The sequence below is a fragment of the Nematolebias whitei genome, chromosome 11 (genome assembly GCF_014905685.2).
Source record: "Nematolebias whitei isolate Nwh7 chromosome 11, NemWhi1, whole genome shotgun sequence".
Taxonomy (NCBI): domain Eukaryota; kingdom Metazoa; phylum Chordata; class Actinopteri; order Cyprinodontiformes; family Rivulidae; genus Nematolebias; species Nematolebias whitei.
This window is the reverse complement of record NC_056508.1, coordinates 18,329,929-18,357,464: the sequence shown is the minus strand read 5'-3', so window position 1 is coordinate 18,357,464 and position 27,536 is coordinate 18,329,929. Positions and strand designations below refer to the sequence as shown.

Below are 27,536 nucleotides of genomic sequence, written 5' to 3'. Positions count from 1 at the left end.
CTGCGCCCTTGGCCAGGAGGGCAGAAAGCTCCTGGTCTAGTGCTTGAGCTTTCATCGGGTCGGCGATTACAGTCATCTGGACCCGGCGTGAGATATGAGGCCACCGTCGGAACTATAGCCGGTAACCATGGGTCAGAGTGGCAACCACCCATGGGTCCATGGCGTGGACCCATGGGTGCCAGTAACTGAGCTGCTGGTGGGAGAAATATCTGACGGTCGGCCCGGTGGCATGGGTGGCGGCCAGGGTCCCTGGTCCAAACCTGCCCAACTGGTTGGTGGACCGACTCACGAAAGCTCCTGTTGGGTCTTTGCTGAACAACACGAGGGTAAAGATCACCCGGTTGATTATGACCCCCAGGTAGCGGCTGAATGCTGGGGTCAGCTGACGGGTGCCTTGGATGCCGAGGAGGTGGAGGGGGCATTGCCCTGCTAAGGCTCGAAAGCTGCTGCCTTCTCTGTCGTGCCTGGACGGTCTGTTCCAGCGCTTCCAAGGCAGCTGAACCGAACAACTCCCCCGGCACCACTGGGACATTACGGAGGGTTCTACGACATGGCTCAGTCAATGTTGAATGCGCCAACCAGACCAGTCGGTGAGCCTGGACCAAGAAGGACATCCCACACCCAAGTTCCCTCATCATCAGTGCAAAGGCCTGAAGCGCTGCATCGCTAAAGCCCATTGTTGCTGTCACACCACTAGTCCCCTGAAGGGACGCGGAGAGGGCAAGCATGAGGTGCGCCAAGGAATTACCGAAGCAGCCAGCATGCGCTCCGGCGCCATAAGCTCTGCAGAGGAATTCATCTGTGACGTGACACTGAGCTCGTGGGCACCGAACATCACTGCGCAGAGCTTTCTCTGGTGACACGATGAGCGAGGCAACATCAGGTTCTATCGCCGGCATGCAATCCAAGCCTGCTACAGCCAGCTCATGCATAGCCGCCAACACTCGGCCATCTGCGGAGAGGTGCGCAAAGACTTTGGGGTTCTGCCAGCAACCATGCAACTCCCTCAGGAACTCCTCCGATGGAGGGACAGAAAAAGAAGGAGGGGTCCGTCTGCGCCTGAAGAAGGCACTTCCAGGGGTGGACTCCTCTGGTTGCGGGATGTCCAGCTGTAGTTGTCTCAGGGCTGTACGCATGATGTCCTGCATTGAGCCGTCACCAGACCCACTAACTGCACTCCGAGACAAAGAAAGTGAAGCTGTCTCTGAGACTTGAGATGAATGCCCCTTCTCCTCACCTAAAAAGTGAGAGGCAAAGGCAGCCAAGGATAGCACATCTTCCTCCGCAGCCAGTTCAGGCATGGGTGGGGAGGAGAGTCCGGTCACTGCCACTGGTTCAGTTCCCAGTCGGCATACCTGAAAAAAGGGACTTTCATCTCCGCTAATTCAGCAGACAGCTGCTCCACCCTCATGGAGAGGCCCATATCAGACCTGGCTTGCCTCTTCTCAGGAGGGGCCACAGAGACTGTGGCCTCAGTCCGGCACTTCGAGCGCCTAGGTGGAGCCTCTTGCCCAGAAGGCGGAAGGTCATCACCGAGCTCGGGGCGAAACTGGGCCAGCCGAGCCACACTCACAGCACGAGACATGAAGCTGCAATTCATGCAGGGGTTCTCTGACAGGGCCTCCACCAGATGGTCATGTCCAAGGCAGGCAGGACACAGGTCGTGACCACCATCTGTCTGGAGCACGGCTCCACAAACTGTACAGCAATGAGAGCCATCCATGCTCCTTACTTTAAGCAGTTCACTTCAAGTCAAGGTAAAAAAAACTGCAACCAGCAAAGGGGCTGGCACCGCCAGCTATGTCCAAGATACAGGACGAAAAATTAGGCCAAAAAATTGGGAGAGGGGGCGCGAACGCTTGCCTTCACCAATTGAAACAAGGCCAGAACTCAGAGAAGCAAGCACCGCTAGCTCAGCTGGTAAAAGAGGACAATTGGGAGAGGGGGCGCGAACACTTGCATTCACCAATTGAAACAAGGCCAGACCTCAGAGAGGCTAGCACCGCTAGCTCAGTCCAACAGTCTATGAGGTTGGAGAAAATGACTGGGAGAGGGTGCGAAAACGCTAGCCTTCACCAATGAAAACAAGGCCAGGAACTCAGCTGGCTACGTAATAAGCAAACTTCTGAACACAGTCCAACCAACCACGCGGTTGGAGGCCTCCAGTAAACAGGAGCGGAGCGAACGCTAACGCTAACCAATGGCAAAATATAAGTAAAAAACACTACTCACCAGTGTTAAATCACACACATAGTAGTCAGACGCTGTAAGTTGGGAGGGGCGGAAACCGCCGTAGAACCCAACGAATCAGCAGGAATACATTTAAACAGGGTTAAACCGTCGCAGCCCCTAGGAGGGCGAACATGCTACTCCCGCCGACGGGCAGTTGGGCTTCCGACGATGGTGAAAAGTTCAAAAAAAGGTCCAAAGGGCTGAAGCTCTGAATTGAACCGCGTGCAAGAAGAAAAAAGGAGCAGAGCTGCGGATGATGTCGGGCTATATAGCCTCTGATTGGTCATCCGTGTCACACCTGTGACTCCGTTGGTATTATTACTCGAACAGCGCATGTGTGAAGGGAACATTTAGTGCTGTCAGCACCGCCCTCTGGCGGTCAGGAGGGATGAAATAGAACTAAAAACAAGAACATGTCTGTATTGGTTTTTCCCAGGAAATCTGTCCCAACTACTGAAATGTTGAAACTTTATACAGAGCAGGAAATATATGTTTTTAAAACTTTGCAACTACTGGAGCTGATATAAGACAATAGTTGTTCTGCTCGGCTGATATACTCATCACTTGCTTTGCTGCTGGTCCAACTGGGAGACAGTGCTCTGCTGTCCTTAGTGCAGGAGACTATTTTCGTGGGTTTCATGAGCTGGAAACCCAAATTATGTAACAATTAACAAATAAATACTTGAAATCGTTTAAATTGTGGGCCCTGAATCTATCATCTATTAAAGATTAACTTTTTGAATGGAATTATGGAAGTTAAACAACCTTACCATGATATTCAAATTTTTTGGAAAGGCTCTGTATCTCCACAGTTTTATCAAAGTTTATAAAACTGTTATTCAGTAAATGAACATCTGGCACCAGTGAAAAGAAAAGGGGACACATGAGAGCCCCTCACCGTCAAGTCTCAGGTTACATTCAGTTTCTCTTCTGGTCGCACACTGTGTAATAATGAGGCGGAGCTGAAGAGGAACAAAAAACACACCAGGGGAAAATAATAGTCATCCACCCTGGAGACACCGAGTAGGTGGAGGTGGAGGCGGCAGCGAGTCTGAACCGGAATGAGGACCCGGTTCAGAAGAACCTGGCGGGTCCGACGAGCGGGGACAAGTTCATGATGGAAGAAGAACTTTAACTCCGGCAGCTTTAGTGGATCCAACACGAGGAAGATGCGTTTTGTGTCCGTGCTGTCTCTTCTCACCGCCTCTCTGGCTCCGCTGCTGGCGGCCTGCCAGAAAGCCACGTGCGAGGTGAGGCAAAGGTTTTCAATGTAGGGTCGGCGGACCCTCTGTGGGCCGAGAAGCACCTGTCAGGGGGTCTTGAGAGGGTTTAAAAAAATCTCTTGCTTTAACACAATTGTCACAATAGATAAACAACAGGTGGATGTGTAAGGTGTGGGTAGAAGTGGGCTGCTTTTGTTTTGTAAAGGGCTGGAAAAGTTTGTATATTTCAAAAGAGTGATCAGGTCACAAGTTTGTCAGTAAGTTTCCATCAGTGCTGTTTTGGTTCTCACCACTGAACTGGTGCTTTTTCTACCTGACCAGGCTATCCCCATAAAATGTTTTTCCTCTTCATTCGACCTTTATTTATACAGGTTGCGTCACAAGGACTCATTTACAGGAAAGACCTGTTTTTAACAATAAATACAAAAATAAAAAAACACAGATGAGGTAGGCTACACATACAGCAACAGTCATAAAAAAAAAAGCATATAAAATGAATTGTAAATAAAAGTAGTGATATTAAACGAAATCACAACAAGCTACATTACGAAACGGTAAAATACTAAAAACAGGAACATGCACTGATTTTTGCATTGAATTTAACGGTTGTTTAAAATCCCTTAGAGAGGTTAAGGTCGACAGCTTCGCCTCTATAGTGGGGTGGAATATTGCAAAACTGTCCAGATGATCTGACTGAAAATTGTTGGATTGTCTACCTGGATTATTGAGCATGGACTTTGTTGGTTTCGAACCAGTTTGACATGACAGTCACGAGGAAGAAGGCTGGCAACAGAGGAGGGGGCGTGCCAAAGAGACCATCTTAGCACCAACAAAACTGGTTTGTTCCACTTTGGAGTAAGCTGTTGGGGGAAGAATCAGTTGTGTTGTGTGTTTCCTTGACTGATGAAGCCTTCTGGATGGAAGGTGAAATGTTTCAGCACAAAAAAAAAAAAAAAAAAGAAACTGCCCAGATGACCTGACTGAAACTTGTTGGACTGCAAATCTGTTTGTCATAAATAAGGATTTTTTGCTTACTTCCTGTTTGAGAGATTATATAACATGGTTTTGAACTTTTGTTCCAACAAAAACTGCTCAGTATTCCATTAACTTATTAATTAATAAGCATCATTAACTCAGTGCACACTGAACTTGACAGAAAGGTCTTCTCTGACGCCACTCCTGTTTCCTGTAATATCTTGCAAAAACATCTGAAGCTCTCGACTTTGACCTCTCAAAGGGATTTTAAACAACTGCTAAGTTCATGGCAAAAACCAACGCAGACATGTTCCCGTTTTTAGTTTTTTACATCGTTACATAATGTAGCTTGTTTTGATTTCGTTTAATATCACTACTTTTATTTACAATTCATTTTATACGCTTTTTATTGTCTACTATTGTCTGTCCCTCATCTGTGTTCTTTGTTTAAAACAGGTCTCTCGAAAATGAGTCCTCGAAGCTCAATGAGACTAATTTGTATAAACAAAGGTTGAATGAAAAACAACTCCTGAAGGAGCAACAAAACTTTTCCAACAAACCAAAAGACAGATAAACCACGTCCACAATGCAGGTCTTAATGCTCATTACAGACATTTTTGCTCAAATCAGATTTGTGTGTGTGTGTGGTAGTTCACATTATAATTTAAATGTGACGGTCATCAAGAATTCAGTGTAAACTTCCTGAAGTGACCCACATGTGCAGAAGACGTGACGTCACACGCAGCAGCTGTGTTTACAGACGTAAACATGGATGTTAGCATGTGGGTATCAATTCTAAAGTTGTTGCAATCAGAACCCATTAACTTATTAACTGCTTTGCTTGTTTCAGTCAGTGTTAACCTTTTATCTTGACACTTTCCATCTACTCCGCTGCAGAATTGCCATTCTGGAGTGGGAGTCGTGTACTAAAAGTAGAAACAAACTCAAGTATGGATACATTCCAATATAACCACTGGGATCATATGTTGGTGTGATTCTCAGCCATACAGGAAACTACTAAATAACTTTAATTAAAAAAAAAAAATCAACCAATTTGATTCATCATCACATGCTTTTTTATCCAGCAAAATGTTGATGTTGATCTGTTTCATGTTGCTGTGTTCACTCATACACATCTGCTCACACAGACTCATGTTCGTGCTGCTGTTCAGCGTATTGTTTGGTGTGTTTTTTTAGTTTAACATTTATCTTAGTTCATATCTTAGATCTTATTACTGTTTTTCTTTTACATTTGATACTTTTGTTGGATGTAACTGGGACCCTGTGTTCATAACTTCGTTCCACCACATGTACCACATGTGCTGTGTATGACAAAGAACCTTGAATCCTTGAAACAAAACCATTTTCTGTGGTAACAACCTCAGTCTTTGGGGTGAATAAAGGTATTTAATAAAGGTAATATATTTATTACTAGTGATTTAACTAAAATACCAAACAGATGAAGAAGCTTCTGAACATTCAAAGAACATTAGCGGAAAATTTCACGACATAAACATATGTAGAAATTGTGACAGTTTGTGTGACGAATGACACGTTTTCAGATTGTTCAAAGAAAATTCAGGATAATTTTCAATCCAAATGTTAAAAATTAGAAATGCTGTACGTTTTCTGTTTTTTTTTTTTTTTAATGTACCCCAGATGCATGATTTTGGCATCATCTGACAGATATTTTAAAGCTCTTTATATCCAAATCCATAGAGGGAAATATGTTTACCCTCTGTTGATTTTGTAGGTTTGCAGGTTAGTACCTCACTTGTTTGAGATTGCAACTCAAACGTATGAAAAACTGCGAGAACACGGCCGAAGTTTCAGCTGCAGTTTTACTGAATTCTGAGAGACGGCAACGAGCCTTGTGGCCGAGTTCTGAGGTCAAGGTTCTTTATTGTCGTTCGCATCACATGTGGTACAAGAGGTGGAATGAAATCATGTCCTCAGGGTTATACCCCAAAATAGCAAAAATATAAAAAGAAACAGTAAATAAGGATCTAAGATATAAACTAAGATATACGCTAAACACTAACAGTGCAAAACAATACACCGAACTACAGCATGAACATGAGTCTTTGTGGGTGGATGAGTTCGCATGAATGAACACAGCAGCATGAAATAAATCAGCAGCATGGATAATCAGCAGCACATAACAATCAAAGTTGCATTAGTGACTTTTTTGTTTCTGAGTGGCCAGTTTGTGAAAAGTACAGCCCATTTTCAGACGCGCAGCTTGTAAAACTATATTCTGCGAGTGCAAATTAGTTGCAATTTTTTAACAACATGTTCAAAATTCTAGCACCATAACATAAGAGAGACTTAAACTACAAAAATTAACAAACCTCTTCAGAGGTCTAACAAGGTTGAGTTAGGTCCTCTGCGTGGATTCTTCTTTGTTGAAGAGGACCTGACTGAACCGTGTTAGATTTATCCAGCTGGATTATTGCGCAGCATCAGGACTCCTCCTGAGAGGTGGAGTTATGGTCGTTTCATTTTGATGGAGAGAAACAGAATATCAAGCCTTGCTTGGAGGGAGGGAAATGCTGAGTTGACCTGAAGAGCACCATCCCCACAGTCAAGCCTGGAAGTGTAAACATCATGCTTTGGGCCAGTTAAAAAATGCTAAAAGATGCAAGATAACTTTATTGCATTGAGCAGCCAACAGGTCCAGTGTACTGTAAAATCCTGAACGAGAACCTTTTTCTTCAGACTGAACTCTGAAGATGGGTCATGGATGGGTCTTCGAGCATAATAATGACCCTAAACATATCACCAAGGCCACAAAAGCTAAAGAAGTTCATAATGGCCATGGCGTAGTCTAGCCAGACCTCAATCCTGTAAAAAAAATGTGTGGAGAGAGCTTAACTGTGAGTCACAAGATCAGAAGAATAGAGAGAGTTCCTGTAAATTGGACTGGGCCCAAATCCCTCCTGAGGCGTGTGTAAACCTGGTGAACAACTCCAGGAAATGTCTTAGAAAGATCTGGGGATCAAATACATTTTTCACTCAGTGATATGAAGCTCAATTTGTAACTTGAATTTTTTTTTCTGGACTTTTACTTTTTTTGTTTCTCTTTCCAATAAAACAAAAAATGCTGTAGAAGTAGAAACTTCTCATTTCTTTGTAAGTGATCAAAATAACAAAGATGATTATTTTCCCCACAATTCGTCCTTAACTCTCATGTTAAGCAGTGATAACTGTTATGATTCTGGAGTTTGGTAGAACCCATGTTCCATCAAAGAGAACCCAGGAGAATCCAGGATTTAAAGTAGAATATCATTTTAATAGGGATGCACGATATTATCGGCATGGTATCGTATCGGCCAAAATTAGCGATAAAGTTAACTATTGGACATAGGCCATTCCATCAAAATAACTCACCAATATAAAAGGCGCTGACACACACACACACGCACACATATACATACACGTACATACATACATACACGTACATACATACATACATACACGTACATACATACATACACGTACATACATACATGTACATACATACATACATATACGTACATACATATACATACATACATACATATACATACATATACATACACGTACATACATATACATACACGTACATACATATACATACACGTACATACATATACATACATACATACATATACATACACGTACATACATATACACATACATACATACATATACACATACATACATATACATACACATACACATACACATACACATACATACACATATATACATACACACACACACACACACACACACACACACACACACACACATATACACACACACACACACACATATACACACACACACACACACATATACACACACACACACACCCATATACACACACACACACACACACACACACACACATATACACACATATATACACACATATATATATATATACACATATATACACATATATACACATATATATACACGTGTGTGTGTGTGTGTGTGTAAAGATTGTTTTTGTATGACAAGGATGCCTGCAGCACCATAACAATGTTATGATGTCACGTGCGCCGTTGAGTTTAGATTTGTTCAAATTTACACATTTGCACTGTTCGAGTGTTGTCATTGTGTTAGAGAGTAAATGTCATGAATAAATTTGACATTAAAGTTGAAGTGTTGCATCATTTTCAGCCCCCTTTTTGTCATCTGTATTTGTTAGCAGGCCAAATTGACAAAGACCATGCAGAGAAATGTAGTTTTTTAACTCCACAACAGAGAAAAATATGTAGTCTTTGTAATTAGGTCTAGGGAAAAATATTTGGTATTGGTATCTGTTATTGACCAAATAAGTTTTAACATATCGGCATATCGACTTATTGGATATCGGCCAAAAATCCAATATCGTGCATCCCTAATTTTTTAATAAAAAAAAACAAAAGCTGGCGTGCAGCAAACTTACACAATCTCAGGGATGACACAGAGGAAGACAGAACAATAACGCCATATAAGACAATGCCCAGACAAAGAAGAACACAGAGATGCAGACTTATACAGACACTAACGAGCAGACAATGACAAACACCTGGGGAAGGAGAAAAGGTGACGGGAGACAGGAGCTGATTACAAGAGGGAGAAACACTGAGGAGAAGACACAAGAATTACACAAACACACACAGATCCTCTCAATAACTTTACTGGAACACACTTTGTTTACAATATGTATATAAACTGTGTTGTCTGTTTTCTTCTTGTTTTAGATGGTGAATCCAAGTGGTGAGTTTGATCATTTCAGTAACTCTTCTCCCATGAAAAGCTCTGCTTCACGTTTCGACCCTGTGCTGCACTGATGTTCTTCTCTGTGTGGACAGATCTTCCTGAGGAACAGTGTCATATAAAACTGACCGCCATCCCAACTAAACACACCCGGGAAGGGTACACTGAATGCATCAGGGTTAGTGTTTGGATGAAGACTAGAGGTACGTTATGCAAGTCTGTCTTTGAATGTCGTTGTGTTGTCGCACACTTCATCATCTATGAAGTATGGAGGATGGAATGTGACTAAATGAAATAAATAAATACATAATACAAATATAACAATTAAATGTATCATTTAATTATTACATACATCATTAGATCATTAAATATAAAATTAAATTATTAAATACACCATTAAATAATGAAATGTACCTTTGAAATTATTTATTTCATGCTTATTTCTTTAATTTTGTCACCTTCCGTCCTCCAGTGACACCATGAAATGATGTTAAATGTCAGTCTCGCTCATCAAACTCAGTGGGCGGGACTAGGGCGGGTCATGAACAAACCCTGACACCTGATTGGCTGCTCTTCACAGCAAACGAAGATAAATCAACCGCTGATAATGATGGGTTGATCCACAGGCAGGAAAATATAATCCAAAACTTTAAGAAGCGGTTAAATTATTGTGTTTACGTGTATTTGGATGAAACCTTTTTTCATACCATGACTGTAAAGAAGAAGACACACTTTTACGAGCTGCATGGAGGGAGCTTCCATGTATGAACTGACTTCAGACCAAAGCAATGGATTTCACATGATCAGCGTTAGCCCCGCCCTGGTCCCGCCCACTGAGTTTGACGAGTGAGACTGACAGTTAACATCATTTCATGGTGACACACGAGGGTGGAATGTGACAACATTAAATAAATAAATCATGAAATAAATAATTTAATTGTGTATTTAATCATTTTAATTGTATATTTAATGATGTATTTAATATTTAAACAATACATTTCATTATTATGTGTTTATTTATTTAATTTTGTCACGTTCTGTTCTCCATAATGAAGCAGCTGATGTTTCTGTGGATCTGACAAAGTCTCTTAAAAGTGTCATGTCTTCCTTCCAGACTTCCTTCCAAATTGGTCCCGGAGGATTGAAGTGGGACTCCGCTCAAAGTATGAAATGATCCTCAGACCTACTTGGAGGGGACGTTCAAACCAGCCTCAGGTTCTGTTGGTACCAGTTCTGAGCATGCTTAAAATGTCATTATGAGTTTGCAGCTAATGTTTGCATGATTTTTTTTTAATTTCCCGTATTACAGATCTACAATGCAGAAAAAGTCACATGTAACGGGCTTTCCAAACATCCATATGCACGAGTAAGATGATAATTTTTTTTATGAATCATAAAGCCCCGCAGGATAATTTCATATGACAGTAATCTGTGTTTTTATTCTGCTGTGAAAGGTGGACTATGATTGTTTCAAGGCTGAAGCCAGAAAGAGTTTTTCTGTGTCATACAACACAAACTGCACCAAGTTTTATAAAGTAGCAGGTGAAGTATTTTAATTCTTTGCTCTTTGACCTAATCTGACTTTGTGAGCGCTCCTGCCTGGCACAGACGTGATGTAAGAATCAGGTGTCATAATCTAGTTAAAGATGGGGAATTAAAACATATAAAAGTAAAAGTTAAGTGTCTTGTTTGGATCCTTTAATGGAATAAAACGTACAAAAATCTGAAGGTAGAAAACGACTTTGTCATAAATTTTGAATCATTTTTAATCCAGTTTGGATGCAGCAAATGCAGTTTACATATTCCACATGAATTGTCACTACAAGTAATTTGTTTTAGAAGATGTAGGTATCAGAATCAGGGGTGCCCGTTACATCGATCATAATCGACCAGTAGACTGTGGAATGGTTTCTGGTTGATTATGAGATTTGGAGAAAACAGCTCTTTATTTTTAAATCCATCAATGTTTAGGGTTATGTTTATGCCTGCACTCCCTCAACCTGCTGGATGCACTTGAACCGTCCAGAAAAACAACAACAACAACAACAAAGGAAGGAAAATAAAGTTTTTGCTGCAGTTGCCTAGCAACAGAAGTTACCTGACCTGTGCAGGCCTCCATATGGGCGGGGTGATGATGAGTGACAGTTGTGTTCTCATTGCTCAGAAATGACTGACGCACAACAAGCAAACAGAAACATTAAGTTTCACCCCGGAGTGTGAGGACTGTTTTTTTATTGTTTTCTCAAATGTGAAGTCCGATTGTTGTATTTGGTAAGAAAGAGCGCCCGTGTCCAAAAAGAATAACTCGGAACAGAATCCCAAGACGGTGCACTGTGAGACATGTCCCTGCTAAAGCCGCTTTACAAGCCCTGAAAGTCCAGTTGGCAGATGATCTTCACCCGACCCAACACCGACCGGGTCAGCCGCGTTATCACCAAACACTAAACCCAACAATGATCAGTCAGGTCATCTGGACAGTTTATTTATTTATTTTTGTTGTTGTTGAGACGTTTCGCCCTCCATCCGAAGGGCTTCATGAGGACAGCCCCCAGAAACCATCTCATCACCAGCAAACTGGCTGGTCCACTATAGGAGTGTACTGCTTAGTGGGGAAAACTGTTTGTGACTTCTCAGACTGATGAAGCCCTTTGGATGGAGGGCAAAACATGTCAACAACAACAACAAAAAAGAAACTGTCCAGATGATCTGACGAAACATTGTTGGATTTTTTTTACCTGGATGACTGAACATGAACCTTCAGGTCAAGTTTAATGTCATTCACATCACTTGTGGTACACGAGGTGAGGTTGAACGAAATAATGTACTCAAGGTCCCAGTTACACCCAAAACTAGCAAAAGTACAAAGTTTAAAAAGAAACAGTAAATAAGGATTTAAGATATAAACTAAGATATACACTAGATGAACGTCAAACAGTACACTGAAAGATCTAAGATATACGCTAAGCATAATAATGTAAAATAATATGACATAACAACAGCAGTCCTAACATGAGTCTGTGGTGAACAGATGGGTATGAATGAATACAGCAGCATGAGATAATCAGCAGCATGAGATAATCAGCAGCATGAGATAATCAGCAGCATGAGATAATCAGCAGCACAGATGTCAAACGTCACCAACTAAAGTGGCATCACAATGATGATCCTGGTTAGGTATTTAAGAGCCTAACAGCTTGAGGGTAGAAGCTGTTCCTCAGTGGTTCTACACTTAATGCTCCTCAACCTCAGCAGCACGATGGCTCAGTGGTTAGCACTGTTGCCTCACAACAAGAAGGTCAATCCCCGGTTGGACCGGGGGTCTTTCTGGGTGGAGTTTGCTTCTTCTTCTCGTGCTTGTGTGGGTTTTCTCCGGGTACTCCAGTTTCCTCCCACAGACCAAAAACATGCATGTTGGTGTGTCTTCAGGCCCAGGCCTCCCTTGCAAAAGAGATCTGTGATCTCAATGGGATTTGCCTGGTTGAAATAAACCTTCTGTGAGGATTATTGCCCTGTGTGTCATCTCCTCCTTGTGGCTGCTCTGTCACACGTTCCCTCTGATAATTAACTAACACCGTCCACCTGTCACTTCCTGTTTACCCCTCAGTGTCCCTATGAATCCTACGTCTTGTCTTTGTCTCCCTGTCCGAGGGTTATCCTCCCTATGGTGTCACTGTCTGCCTCTGCTCCTATTGTGAGCTCTCCTCGTGGTATTTGGTGTTTCTTTGTAAATAAATAGTTTTTGTTATTTTATCCTCTTGAGTTTCCTGTGTCTTGCCTGCACTCTGGTTCAACCTCACACCGCAGCATGACACCTCCTTCCTGAGGGGAGCGGGGCAAAAAGTGTGTGTGCTGGGTGAGTGGGGTCCTTCATGATGCAGGTGGCCTTCTTCCTGCATCTGGAGGTGTAGATGTCTGTTATGGTTTAGAGTCTGACTCCAACAGGCTTCTGTGCAGCCGTCACCAGTCTCTGCAGAGCCTTTCTTTCTGCAGCTGTAAACGTCTAAACGTCTCTCAGCGACGGCGAGGTTATGAAAAATGTTTTCACTGAGGCTGCAGATGCATTTTTCTGTTATCATAAAAATAAAAGTGAGATCAGATGTGCAATACGACACACAAATGCATGTCCTAAGAAGGATAGAAATACAAGCGTGTGTTTAGGTGTTGGATGAGGTAGGACTGTGTCTTGTTTGAGCCTGCAGTCTGAACCAGTGAGGACCTGGACCTTTGATAACACCTGCAGATGACACCCCACCCTGCGGTCTCCACAGAGAGCCAACTGGTTCAAGTTTAGACGTTCTGATCTGTTTGGTATTTGAAAAGATTGTGTCATTGTTTGAGATTTGTAAATAGATTTGTGTATCTGCACCTATGTAGCCACCTTTTGTAAATGGTGAGCACTAATTGCAGGAGGAAGGGAGAAAAAGGGCCCTTTTTGTTTGAACACCAGTTTCATCCTGTATCTTGGTCAGGAGTTCAGTTAGGAAATTGTGTTTTGTTTCATTATTCTTTTGTAGATGAGTTAATTTTAGAGAGACTGTTTGTCATGACTCTTTCCTGAAGTCTATAAAACTGGTGACGTGCGTCATTCTGCTTGATGAACTGGTCTTTGTGGAAGTGAGGAGTGGGAGTTGCTCGCAATCTTGTGATTTGGACCCAGATCGGTTTACCTGAGGACTGGGACAATGTGTTGGGCACCCTTGATGGAAACAATAAACTAAATTGTGTTTTTTATCACATCTGTCACTAGTAAAGCTCATATTCTGCTTATTTTTGTTTGTTGTGACTTCAGACCCTCGACCAGAGTTCAGCCTTTCAGTGGACAGGTGGTCTAAAACGGTCGCCGTCTCTGTTGACGCTGATCAAGAAGTCAACGTCCGAATCTGTTACGAACAAAATCTTGCACTCTGTCAGGGGTCACGCCCATTATCAGTAGTAAGCATTTAAATCTTATTATTTTGCACATTTGTGTGAATTCAAGTTGCAATGATTCATCTTTTGTAACCTTGTTGTTTGTTAAATTACAGTTCAAGTCAGCTGTTCTGAACATCTCTCACATGCTTCCTTGCACCTGTGTAGAGGTGAGCTCTTAGTAGATTCTGGAAAAAGTGATTTTTTTTATTTTATAAATAGTTTTGATGCCTGTTTTTAATGCTTATAGTTTGTGTGTTTTCACTAACAGGTGTATTACACGTACAGAGATGCAACCAGGCACAAAAAGTGCCCGTTTAAAGACGAACCCGTCTTCGGTGAGTGTGGCAGAGGATTAATGTCAGTAGAAACAACTCAAACTTGTATTTTAAGCCTGAAGTGCAGAAAAACAGAAGCCTTCCTCTGTTTTCAAAGGGAACTCGATAATTTAAATGTACGAGTCTGTGGTGAAGCACGACGTGATGAAGGGTGTTCCACTTTCCACGTATTACAGGAAACTGCCCTGCTTTGTAAAACAAATCCAAAATCTGACCCATTTAGGTATTTCTCAAGCTTTCTAGCAAAATGAGATCAAATAAGAGAATCAGCCTTTCACAGCACGTTGCATCAACAGCACGGTAGATCAGTGGTCAGCACTGTTACTTTACAGCACGAAGTTTCTGGGATTGGACCTGCGGTCTTTCAGTGTGGAGTTTGCATGCTCTCCTCGTGTTTGCCTGGGCTTTCTCCGAGTACTCCGGTTTCCTCCCAGAGTCCAAAAACACGGACGGTATTAGTTCTGCTCCACACGTCAAATGTTGGTAACATCAAGACGCATGTTAGGTGATCTGTGATCACGTTCAAGTTGTGTTCATGTGTCATATGCAGGTTAACACAGGGTTAACAGTACAATGAAACGTTCAGGACGAGAAGAACCGAGTTGACTCGCTAAAAAAATCAAAGAACAAACAAACAAGAAATATTAAAGCATGCAATAAGTGTACAAAAACAAAGTACCAAAAAGTGAAAAAAAGTAATTATATTTACAACGTCCTAAAGAGAGAGAGTAAACAACAACATGGTAGAATATAACGGTGCAAGTAGGATGAATTTGAAAAAAAAAAAAAATATATATACATATATATATATATATATATATATATACACACATAACTACCATATACTACATAGGTTGTGTGACAGGTTATTGCGCAGGTAGTGACATTGAGATTGAATTATGGTTGTGAGGTAGATACATAGATACTGCATCATTCAAGATACAGCCTCTCAGTGGGATTTGCCTTGTTAAAAAAAGCTAATAAACAGGATCTGAATAAGTCTTCTTTTATCACCCATTATTCCAAGAATGTTAGATAAGGTCAAATTTTACAATAATTGCTGCTTTCTAATTTTATAGGGTCTTAAAGTCAGTCACAAAATGGCTACATAAATAAGCATGCTGTTACTGTCATGAAAATACTTTGAAGTGTTACAAGAGAAAGTAGTAGTACTACTGTTGTAGTACTACAGTCACTTCATGTTTGCAATGATTAGGTGAGCAAATAATGAAATGAAATGTACCGACTGCCGAGGTTACAGACATCTGATGGGTGGAGGAGAACATAGTTTGGTGTCCCAGAGTTCTTGGTGCAGCAGGCAGAACAATCCTGTGCTTCCACCTGATAACTGTACATCTTCCACACCCAGTTAAAGACATGGTCCCATATGGCTCATAAATATGTTGTTGGTCATAACGGTGGTGCAAGCTGAGAAGCAATGTAGAGTGACAAAACACGTTATTTAACACAAAAACATGTTTTATAGACCTTATAATTTACCACACATCATTTATATACTTGAAAACTTTGTTTTTTGAGTAATATACTCAATGGAAGCATCTTGAAGTATAGCTTACTTTAAATCTGTTTTGCGTCCTTCACGGTGAACAGTTCATGCTTGCACCATTGCTGCCCTCCACTGGCACAAAAACATTATTGTCCTGTTTCATTAGCAAACCCTGACAGTAACTCATCTGGTCCAAAAGTCATGCAGAACACAGCCAAGTGCTGCAGAGACATCATAAAACAGCTGATACCATCTTTTAGTTCTGCTTGGATCTAAAAAATCAGAGTGCTGTGCACGAGAAGGGAATCATTTTTAGCAAATCTGCCAGTTCTCAGATTCTCTCTAAGACTTTTGACTGAATCATAATCAAAGCAGTCAACTTATTTTAACTTATACTGCCTTGGTTCATATTGATGGTGTCAACAGGGCAGACCGAACAAAATGCAGGAGGGTGATCTATTTTTAGACTAGTATAGTCATGGTTATTAAAGATAAGGTTTAAACCTTTAAACCACACACTTTGTTATCAGACGGATTATTTATAGTCTCGAACGTGTCCTGAGAGATAATAAGACGTACGAGTCTGTTTGTGCTCAAATGAGTAAGACTGTCACTTTAACTCAGCTTTGGTTCTAAAGGAGGCAAATGCAGTTAATGTTTAGTAGACAAAATACAATTTTACATTAAGCAGCATTTTTTGAAGGAATTCTGTGAAAAGGTTATAACAATCAATATGTCACCTGTATTAGATAGATGAGGGTGGAGTTGTTAGACGAAAATAACAATTTAGTCTTAGCCCTGTACAAGCTAATAGTTAGCTTTTCAGCCTGGTCAGAATAAATGTTTCTCCAGTCTGAGTCTGTTAAAACAAGTGTTATTTACAACAGGTAAGATATTTACTGTTTCCACAAAACCCCATCTTAAAATAAACTGGACTATTGCTTTAAGCCTTTAATATTAGTAGCAGTTCTGCTTTAACATGAAACATACTATAAATTATCAATTTGTTGGGAACAAAAAATAAATGTAAAAAGATACAGTTTTTAATTTGTGGTCACTTGTACATTTTTATGGCAAGAAGCAGTACGTTCCTGCAGTGTTGTCAACCATGTTTGTTTGTTTGTTTTCTAGCTCAGCCAAGTAATGTTAGATTGACTCTTTTTAATGCACAAACAGTAAGAAATAAACTTACATGTTGTCATGACCAGTTTTGCTGTAGTTAGTAAAAACAAATGGAGAAATTGCATTTCCTGCCAAAATGCAGTGTGAATGCTTATTGCTGACTAATTTGCTGAAATGAGCTAAAAACATGCTGAAATGTAGCTGAAATGTACTACTGAAAAGAACAAGCCTTAATTTACAGAAGAAAGCAGAAACACATTTTTGCTGAATTAGGCATAAATTAGCAGAAATGAGCACAAAAATTAGGAAATTAGCTAAAAAAAAAAAGGCTGAAATTAGTAAACTAAAATAGCTGAAAATATCTGAAAAGGCAGAAAGAAGCTTAAACTACCCGAAAAAGCGAAAAAAACTGAAATGTGCTATGAAAATGTGGAATTAGCTGAAAAGACTCAAATTTGCATAAAACAGCTAAGTAGTAGCTGAAATAACAGAAAAAGCTGAAACTAGCAGAAAAAAAACTGAAAGGAGCATAACAAGCTGAAATTACCATAAAGAAGTTAATTAGGTTAAAAGTATCAAATTACTATGAAAACCTTGAATTTATCTGAAAACAGATGAAATTAGCTAAAAATGCTAAAAGGTAGCTGAAAAGGTAAAACAAGCTTAAATTAGTAGAAGAAAACAGAAATAACACGTTTGCCCAACTGGTCTAAAAGAAGCGGAAAGTATCTGCAAACAGCTGAATCAGGAAGAAACAGCTGAAAAGCAGCAACAAAATCAGAACAAAGCTTAAATTACTAGAAGGAAGTGGAGAGAGCACATTTTTGATGAATTAGGCTGAAAAAAGTTGAAATGAGAGACAAAAATGTGGAATTAGCTGAAAAAGCGATGGTTCGCTCAGTCACGAGAACTCTTTTTTAAGAGAGACCTGTTTGGGAGCAGATGGTGGGGGTTAAGGGCTTTGCTCAAGGGCCCAGAGTGGGGTAAATGAGGGTGGAGGCAGGTGTGGGTGTTTCACCTTTTCCACCCACATTTTGATGTCAGTCTGGGGAGTTGAACCTGCGACTTTCCAATCACAAGCTTACCTTCTTTAGCCTCTGCACCACCACTCCCCCATTAGTGTTTAGCATTTATCTTAGATCCTTTTTTTATACTTTATATTTTTGCTACTTTGGGGTATAACTGTTATTGGGACCTTGAGTACACAATTTTGTTCCACCTCATGTACCACATATGATGCGAAAGACAATAAAGAACCTTGAAAATGTGGTTTAGGTGTGCTCAGTCTTTTTATTTATTTTGCAAAATAAATATAAACACATTCAAAATATTTGCAAGAAAAATGGACAACAAATTTCAAGAGACGAGGAGAAAAAAAAACATCTAGTTTCACCATATTCTTCATGAAGGAGCATCTCTGTGCAAGACGTGGGCTGGTTTCCATCTTTGATGGGGCGACATCTTTGCTGTGAAAGTCCATCTTCTTTCAAAAACAGAAATCCAACAGCACGAGAAGCCTACCTGTTTAAGTACACATGTGTTTCTTTCAAATCTGCATATTATTGGCTGAAACCAGTAACAAACAGTGTGAAAACCTCAGAAACCAGCCAAACAAAGTCCGCATGTTAATCCGCTGTGAGTTTCCTCACCCCCATACGCAAATCCCGGCCAGCTCCTTTTTACTCTGAAAACAAGCTGAATTCAAACAAAATTTACCAGTTTAAAAACTTCAAAAACTGTATTTTTAAAGTATGGGATGGTTTCTTCATAACTTCAAATAGTATATTTTGCAAAAAAAAAAAAAAAATCGATTTTTACTAGTTTCTCAGAAATTTAATGTTTTATTGCTTTTTTTCAGTTTGAGCGTGCGCGACTTGTTCCTGCTTTTCCCGTGGCGCGTCACATATTTTTATCAAGATAATACTAAACGTGATGTTCCATGCCTCATTCTTTGCAACTTGAGCAGAATCAGACAACAACTAAATACAAGCAACTTATTTCCTGCATTTAGCAAAAATGAACATATTTTACATTATAAGCAATAACTTTTTATGTATTTATAGATTTTTTTTATTTATTAATACTTTAACTGTTTAACAGTGCTTCATTTTTATCGCTTTAACACGTGTATTTGTAATAAATCAGATGCCGGAGATGTTCTGAGCACATCTGAAGTGAAGCTACACAACTCGTACATGAACTGGAGCTACAGGTGTCCCTCCAGTGGGCTGAACGTCTCTGCGTCCCTGTGCTGGGAGCAACACGAACATCTCTGCATCCCGTTGCTCAACTCCACCCTGGAGAAGATGGATGGAAATGTGCGGTCCAATCAGCAGCGGTGCTACATGTTATTAATAGTTATCTGAATTGTTTTTATTTAATGAGCTTTTCTGTTGAGCAGGATTTTAACACGATTCATGTGGACAGACATCCTAAGATGTGTGTGCAGGTGAGACTCAGTCATGTGAGCACAGAAACGAATCAATTTGTCCTTTATTATTTTAATTATTTACTTATTGCCTTACAGTTTTCTATACAAGGCAGCTCCAGAATCTCTTGCCTTTTCCAAAACGGTGAGTCAGCTTCGTTGTACTGACAGAAAATATGAATGTTTTCATTGTTTGACCTTTTCTTCTGTTTTGTCTCTTACAGAAATGACATCTTGGGAAACTTCAGTTGAAGCAGGCAGACGGAGCATTTCGGTGCTTCTTACCTCCAGTGTGCCAGCAAAGTTCTCAGCCCAGCTTTGTGTCCTTACAGAGGGGGGGTGTACACCTGCAGGAGCAGTTCACTCACTAATAATGGTTTGTATAGAAACACAATATACTAAAAAAAACAAAACAACAACATACATGTGGGGATAAGTAAACTACTTGGCCAAAATGGTTCAAAACATCAAAGTTCATGCGCAATAATCCAGGTATCCTCCTTATCACCATCAAACTGGTTGGCCCACTATGTGAGTGTGCTGTTTGTGAGACAGAGTTTGTTGTGTCTCCTCAATCTGATGAAGTCCTTTGGATGAATAACGAAACATTTCAACAAATAAATAAACCACCCAGATGACCTGACTTTGTTGGATTTTTTTAAACCTGGATTATTCAGCATGAACTTTGTTGAATTGGTGAAATTTTAAACATGGAAAATGTACATTGTTTAACAGTTTATGATAAAATAAAATAAAAAGTTAATGAATAAAAATAAATAAATAAATACCAGAACAATCCACTTGGATGTTGATCAAGAAGGACAACACGTCAGGACAACACAATTTTGTTCCACCTCATGTACCACATGTGAATGCAAATGACAATAAACAACCTTGAATGAACGAAAACCTCAATGAAAGACCTGATGCAGGTCAGTTAGTTCATGGATAGCTCAATTAAGCCTATTGTCAAAATAACTATTGTAGAACACAGTGGAGGTTATCTCATGCTGTGGGCTTCTTTCCTGCCTCTGGTAGTTTATATAACGAGGACATTATATAGACTATGAAACCAGAAGACTGTCCAGAGCAAAGTCGTTTTGCAGAAACTAAAGTTGGGGCTAAGCTCCTTGGAGTGTCAGGAGGATATTAAAAATAACAAGCACATCTAAAAGCATTTATCCAGCACACCCCCCCACACACACACACGCTAAAGACTGGAGGAAGTCTGAGTACTCTGAACTGCTGACTGGTTCATAGGCACAAACACAACAGTCAAAGCCCCCCGGCCACCCCCCGCCCCCACCAAGTGCAGGCAGTCTACCATCTCATCTACCAGGGAAAACTCCATGTAGGTCCACACCAGCCCAGTTCCTCCTGCAACTCCAGAGTTGAATAAAGCCCAGCCCCTCTTGAGTAGACTGGTTCCAGTACCCATGTCATGTGTTGAGGTGAGCCTCACATCTAGTCCCTGTACCTCTCAACCTCATGAACAAGCTCAGGCTTCTTCTCCACCAGAGGTGACGGTCCATGTCCCAAGAGACAGCTTTGGTAAGTCACAGTCAGCACCTTCGGCTGCTGCCTGTGACATCAAGCACCTGACCTGCAGGGATCCTCGTGGCAGATGGTGGACCCACAGGAAAGCTGGAATCACATGTAGCTCATTTGGACTTGACCCATGGGTCCAGACCAGGTCGCCAACCACTCTCTAAGACACCCCCCCCCCCCGGCTCACTCCTTGCTGCTCTCTGTCATACTCGTAACATAAAACACTCTTGGTCTGGCCTGTCACCTGCAATTTTAAACAACCTGAAATTATTAATAAAAAATCAAATCAAATGGAAAATCGTAATTGGCTTTAAGCTAGGAGTCCTTATTTAAGTTTTATTGACTTGTTTTTGAAAGATGGAACTTTTTATGATTATAAAACGGAGCTGGGAGTGTGGGTGTACAACACCTTGAGGTAGCTTGAGTAAACATTCAGAGTCTGCCATGAAGCCAGAGTGTCTTCTTTAAACAAATATTAGAGGACGGTGCAAATATTTGTGTTGAGCTTATGCCAGTTGGTTCACTCAAATGTATTCTGTTGTTTTGATATATATACTTGTTACTTCTTTATAATTAATTCTAAAACTCTTTATTTTTATTTCAGGATTATTTAAAATTGCAATAAAGATTGCTTGTGACCTTTCTGACCTTTTCCACAGACAGAAACGGCAGCCGATAAACGGATAAGTGTGCCTGTTCGAGGCGTAACAGAGCAGCTTTGTGTGCAGGTACAGAAAACACGGCAGGTTTCGCATGACTGACAATGTTTTGGTGGTTCTGCGTGTCATGTTTTTACAAATTTCAATTGCTGTTTCTGCAGGTGTGGCAGTCAGATCCTGCTCTTAATGGAAGAAGAATTATGTGCTTGGACTGTAAGACATTAATAAAGTTTGCACAGTTAGCTTTAATAAGTGCATCAACCCATTTGCTTTTGCCAGTTTACAGCAGAGTGCATGTGCAGTTTCCTCAAAGTACATGAACTTGCTGTTTGTTTTCTCCAGACACACACAACAGGTGGGGCCTTTATGCAGCAGCAGTTTTGATATGTGCAGTCTTAGCTGCTTTATTTGGACTTTTCCTCCACCGGACCACCAGGAGTGGAACTGGAGGTGAGTTCTGATCTCCTTATCAAAAAAACATTTGACTCGCTGGTTCATTTATTGTGTGAATGTTGATGAAGCATTCACATTATCGAGATCCATTTTTCCTCCGTACGTTTTTCGGCGTCTTTCTCGTTCCAGTATTTTTGTGCCATTTCAACAACTCGTATATCAAAATGTTCAGCTCTTTCACAAGGGTGCTGTGAGTTTTGTTATTGGTGCAACTTTAGCTTTTTGAAATATTTAGTCTTTTCTGCCACTTTTCTCACAGTCAATGAATTTAGCTCATTTTACATCCTTCATATCTTTAGATCTGTTTATAACCTTTTACTGCTCCTTTCACATTTTGTTCTGCTTCAGATTCTTTCAGCCTCTTTGTGCAAATTTAAACTTTTTTCAGCTACTTTCATCTGTTTTTTCAACTGTTTTGTGCTCCTTTTAGATTCTTTCAGCTAACTGCAATATTTTTTTCTGCTTGTTCTAACAATTTTTTGCAAATTTCAGCTTATTTATGCAAGTGCAAGCTTTTTCTGCATGTTTCAGCTACTATGTAGCTCATATGTGTCAAACTCAAGACCCAGGGGCCAAATGTGGCCCTCGTTGACATCTTATCTGGCCCCCAAGATGATATTTTAAATGTAAAATACTTTTTATCACTTGTATTTTTTCAGTAATCTTAGATTATGATGTAAAAATGCAACAGAAAATGTCAAATGAGACCAATCAAACTTTTGTTGAGGAACCTACAACCAAGAAAAGATGTTGGGTATCTAACTTGAGTTAATGTAGAATCTGAAACCAGCCTTTAGTTTGAGAAATGGTTTAATTTTGGCTCCCTTTTGTAAGTGAGTTTGACACCCCTGATGTAGCTGTTTTTCTGCTAATTTTATCTTTTTTGGCTAATTCCACATTTTTTGCACTCATTTAAACTTTTTTTCAGCCTGATACAGCAAAATTGTGCTCTGTCCACTTCCTTCTGGTAATTTAAGCTTCCTTCTGCTTTTAAGCTACTTTTCAGCTGGTTTTTTTTTCCTCCCTAATTTCAGCTTTTTTCAGATAATAATTCTTTGTGCTCATTTCTGCTTCTTTCAGCCAAATTGGGCAAACATGTGTTCTTTCTGCTTTCTTCTGCTAATTTAAGCTTGTTCTACCTTTTCACCTACCTATTTAGCATTTTTAGCTCATTTCAGCTGTTTTCAGATAAATTCAGATTTTTTGTGATCATTACTGCTACTTCAGCCTAATTAACCTCTTTATGCTAATTTCAGCTTGTTATGCTCCTTTCAGTTTAGTCATGCTAGTTTAAGTTATTTCAGCTATTATTTACCTGTTATTATGCAAATTTTAGCTTTTTCAGCTAATTCCACCTTTTTAAGCTCATTTCAGCTCTTTCCGCTTCCTTCTGTTAGTTTAATCTTCTTTCTGTCTTTCAGCTACCTTTTCAGCCATTTTTCCCTAATTTCAGCTTTTTTAAGCTACTTTCCTAATTTTTCTGCTTATTTCTGAATATTTAAACTAATTTCATTAAATATGTTCTTTCTGCTTTCTTCTGCTGATTTAGGCTTGTTCATCTATTTCAACTACATTTCAGCATGCTTTTTTTAGCTAATTCCAACTGTTTCTCAACAAGTTCTGCGATTAGCGTTCACACTGCATTTTTGCAGGAAATGAAATTTCTCTAGTTTTGAACAATATTTGTGTCTTTGAGTGCATGCATGCCCTCATCATCTGATTTATTCCTACGTCCACAGGTCTGCTGATGATTCAAAGGCCAGTGTTGCTGGTGTGCTCCTCCGATCAATCCATCCATATCTCCGCTGTTTGTGCTTTGGCCTCAATACTTCAGGGAGAGCTGGGTGCCACGGTGCATGCAGCTCTGTGGCAGCAAAACTCCCAAAGGCAGACTGGGACTGGGGCCAGTGTGGCAGATCTGGGTCCAATTCCCTGGCTGTACGGGCAGTGGGACGCTGTCTGCAAGGCGCAGGGGAAAGTTCTGATCTTTTGGAGTCCCGAGGCCAGGAGGAGCTACGAGAGGTGGAAGATGAAACGAGGAAGCATGGATAAGAATGAAGCAAACTTGAACCATGAGAGGATTAGAGAAGCAACACAAGAGAATTTAAAACTGAAAGGAAAATGGAGAAAAGAGAAATCATCAGGAAGAAAATGTTGCGTCACATTGTTTGAGGATAAAGACTGGTGCTCACAGAAGGAGCCATCTACAGTGATGGAGCCTGTGTTCATGGCTGCTCTGGCCTCTCTAGAAGGAGCGCTGCAGGAGGGCAAAGGTAAAGATGTTGCCATCGTCTACTTCCAGGGTCTTTGCCACAGCAGGGACATCCCGAAGGCCTTCAGAGGGGTCCCTCGCTACTGTTTACCCCAAGATTTCAGTGGTTTATTACAGGAGCTGGCAGAGGTGAGAGGCATGAAAAGCAGTGAGTTTAGCAGGAGCTGCGGACATAGACTCCTCTCTAAAGTGATGTCGATGTGGCTAGCACGTCAGCTAGCTCGAAGGCTGCGAATGGTCCTACCTCAGACGCGGGAATATGAGGCAAAACGTGGCCCATCATCAACAGAAATGACATCAGATCGGGGGCAGAGCCGGCTCGCGTTGCCAAGAAGCGAACAGGAGCAGGAGCTCCTGTAAGCAGTCACCATGGAGAACCGGGAAGCTTTCCTCTCGCATTTCACATACCAGACTCTTGTTCAGCTGGAAACGTGATCCCTGAAACTCAGGAGCTGGTGTGCGTCGCCGCCAAGTGCCTCCAGGCTGCTTGCTAAAACTATTCGTTACTTGCCCCCACTTGTTTTGCATGTCAAGGAGAGGTAAACACGCCGTCCTCTCACGTGCTTTCAGCCTCCAACAGAAGCTCCTATTATGTTGCCTTTCGTGACTGAAGGCCTAGCAGACACCTGCCTTATCTGCGTAAATATGCTAACCATTATGGAAATCTGTTTGCAAATGATCGCCTCACTTTCTTCGTGCAACTCATTTGATGTTTTCAAATGCTGCGATGGTACAGGTGATAAATTGTGTGAGTGCTGTTCACTGGAACACACATATTTGCATAGGACTTTCTAAACACAGATATGGAGTGAAAAATGTCTCTTGTTTAGTGGACAGCGTGTAAAAACATGAGCCGACAGTTTGTGTGCTCATGTGTTGAATGTTTTGTTATGTAGCCTAATAGGTTTGTGTGTCTGCAGCCCTGTTACAAACTATTTTTACTACCTCCTGTTGGTAAATTGAAGGAAAAAAAAAATCAAAGTCTGCGACGCCTCGTTTTGCAAAGACAAACAGTAAAAGCCAGTATTATTGAAACAATCAAGTCAGCAGTTACAAAGATCTCAGAGCATTAGAGCAATGGTTCCAAACCCTGGTCCCTGAGGAACACCATCCTGCATGTTTTAGTTGTTTTGCTGCTCCAACACACCTGAGTCCTGCCGATCACCCGTTCATTCAAAACAGGTGTCAATGCATGGAAACAACTAAAACCTGCAGGATGGTGCTCCTCGAGGACCGGAGCTGCAACCACTGCATTAGAACAAGACAAACGGGTCTGAGGTGGTACGTCCTCACGACCTTCCTAATTTTTAATTTTAGAGATGCATTCAAAGTCAACGGAAATCTTTATGCAAAGCAGCTTCAAACTGTAAACTTGGACCTTGTCTGGATCCGTGCCCAGATGTGATTGCCATCTGCTCTGCTCTTAAAGACATATATAATAGCCTAACACTGTCAGCATTATAGAAAATGTGAATGTACAATAAAAAAATGCTTTTGATACAAAAAACGTGTCTTTAATTAAATAATATTTACATGTATCATGTGTTATTTGTCCATATCCTTGTGTCATTAAATGTATTTTATGAGCTTTAATGTTATTTTTAGGCAGAATAATCTTAAAGACCTCACAAGCTGAGGAGCAGACCCTCTTGCCTCAGACACAGTTTTACTATGGGGGTTCGATTCCACCAGCAGTCACATGCTGAAGTGTCCCTGGGCACTGAACCCCTCATTGCCTCTGTGTGTCCCATCATTGTATGAATGTGATAAAGCACTGATTTCAATTCAATTCAACCTTTATTTAGACAGGTAAATCCCATTGAGCCTCGAGGACTCATTTACAAGAGAGACCTGATTTTAACAAAGAATGATGACAACAATGGACAACAACGACAACAATAAACAATTATAAAAAGTCATACTGCAGGTTTTTTTTTTTAACAAATAGGATGGCTAAAAAAAAGTAACAAAAAAAAAACCCGGCCAGATTATAAGGTGAATGTAGAAAACTAAAAACAGGAACATGTCTGCATTGGTCCCTGCCAGGAGTCCAACAGATTCTTAAAGACACTTAGAGAGGTCAAGGTCGAGAGCTGCAAATGTTTTTGTAAGATATTCCAGGAAACAGGAGCGGAGTAGGAGAAGGCCCTCTTGCCTAGTTCAGTCCGCACTGAGGGAACACTGCAGGTAATAATGTCCTGAGAGCGCACGCCGTAGCTGCACTCACACAGAGACATGTAGGAGAAGATGTATGAAGGCAGCAGACCAAGAAGTGATTTAAAGATGAAAATGTACCAGTGAGAGAGTCTGCATGAAGTTAATGATGTCCAGTTAACCAGTGAGTACAGGGTGCAGTGGTGGGTACGATAATCACAGCCAGTTATGAATCTTAGTGCATCATGATAGACAACATCCAACATCTGCAGGGTTCTTGTAGGAGCGTTCATGTAAATAATGTCACCGTAATCAATTGAGGGAAGGAAAGTCACAGATACAAGGCGTTTCCTAGCGTTCAGGGTTAGACAGGATCTGCTTCTGAAAAAGAAACCCAGTTTAACTTTCAGTTTCTTTACCAAGTTTTCCACATGAAGCTTAAAAGAGAGATGCAAGTCGGCCAAGATACCCTAATATTTATAGGAATCAACAAACTCAATGGGGACACCATTTGAGGATAAAATCGAAGGAAGAACTGCTGGGACCAACTTCCTATTTGAAAAAAGCATCCCTTTGGTTTTGTCGGCATTTAGGACAAGTCTGAGGCGGAACAAATCTGTCTGGATGATGTTAAATGCAGATTTCAAAACCTGGAAAGCCTTATCAACAGTTTTAGCTCGACAATAAACAACTGTGTCGTCAGCATAGAAATGTATGGATGCATTAGGGATGTATTTACCTACATTATGTATGTATATTGTAAAGAGAGTGGGTCCTAAGACTGAGCCTTGTGGTACACCATTGTTGACTGTTAAATAACTGGAGGAAGTACCATTATGTTGAACACATTGCCTCCAGTCTGAGAGAGAGTTAGAGAACCAACCAACCAATCTCTGTTGATTATTCTTTGTATAGATCTAGCAGAGTGCTGTATGAATGGGGAAATGAGGGCACAGATTGTAAAG

General features: G+C 40.8%; 1 protein-coding gene and 1 long non-coding RNA gene across 2 annotated transcripts; both read left to right on the top strand.

Annotated features, from left to right (window-relative positions):
* Nucleotides 1-9,295: 9,295 nt before the first annotated feature.
* On the top strand, nucleotides 9,296-10,502 carry LOC119416779. The gene is made up of 3 exons (XR_005187117.1): nucleotides 9,296-9,385; nucleotides 10,297-10,397; nucleotides 10,492-10,502. It is a non-coding gene; the product is annotated as an uncharacterized LOC119416779 (long non-coding RNA).
* Nucleotides 10,503-10,600: 98 nt separating this feature from the next.
* LOC119416650 (interleukin-17 receptor E) lies at nucleotides 10,601-24,926 on the top strand. The gene is made up of 14 exons (XM_037683836.1): nucleotides 10,601-10,606; nucleotides 10,658-10,724; nucleotides 13,972-14,114; nucleotides 14,207-14,260; nucleotides 14,362-14,428; nucleotides 19,203-19,375; nucleotides 19,459-19,506; nucleotides 19,585-19,630; nucleotides 19,710-19,861; nucleotides 20,702-20,717; nucleotides 21,706-21,761; nucleotides 21,854-21,905; nucleotides 22,035-22,142; nucleotides 23,885-24,926. The coding sequence occupies exons 1-14, from the start codon at nucleotides 10,601-10,603 to the stop codon at nucleotides 24,775-24,777; spliced, it is 1,881 nt and encodes a 626-aa protein (XP_037539764.1). The 3' UTR covers nucleotides 24,778-24,926.
* Nucleotides 24,927-27,536: the final 2,610 nt, after the last annotated feature.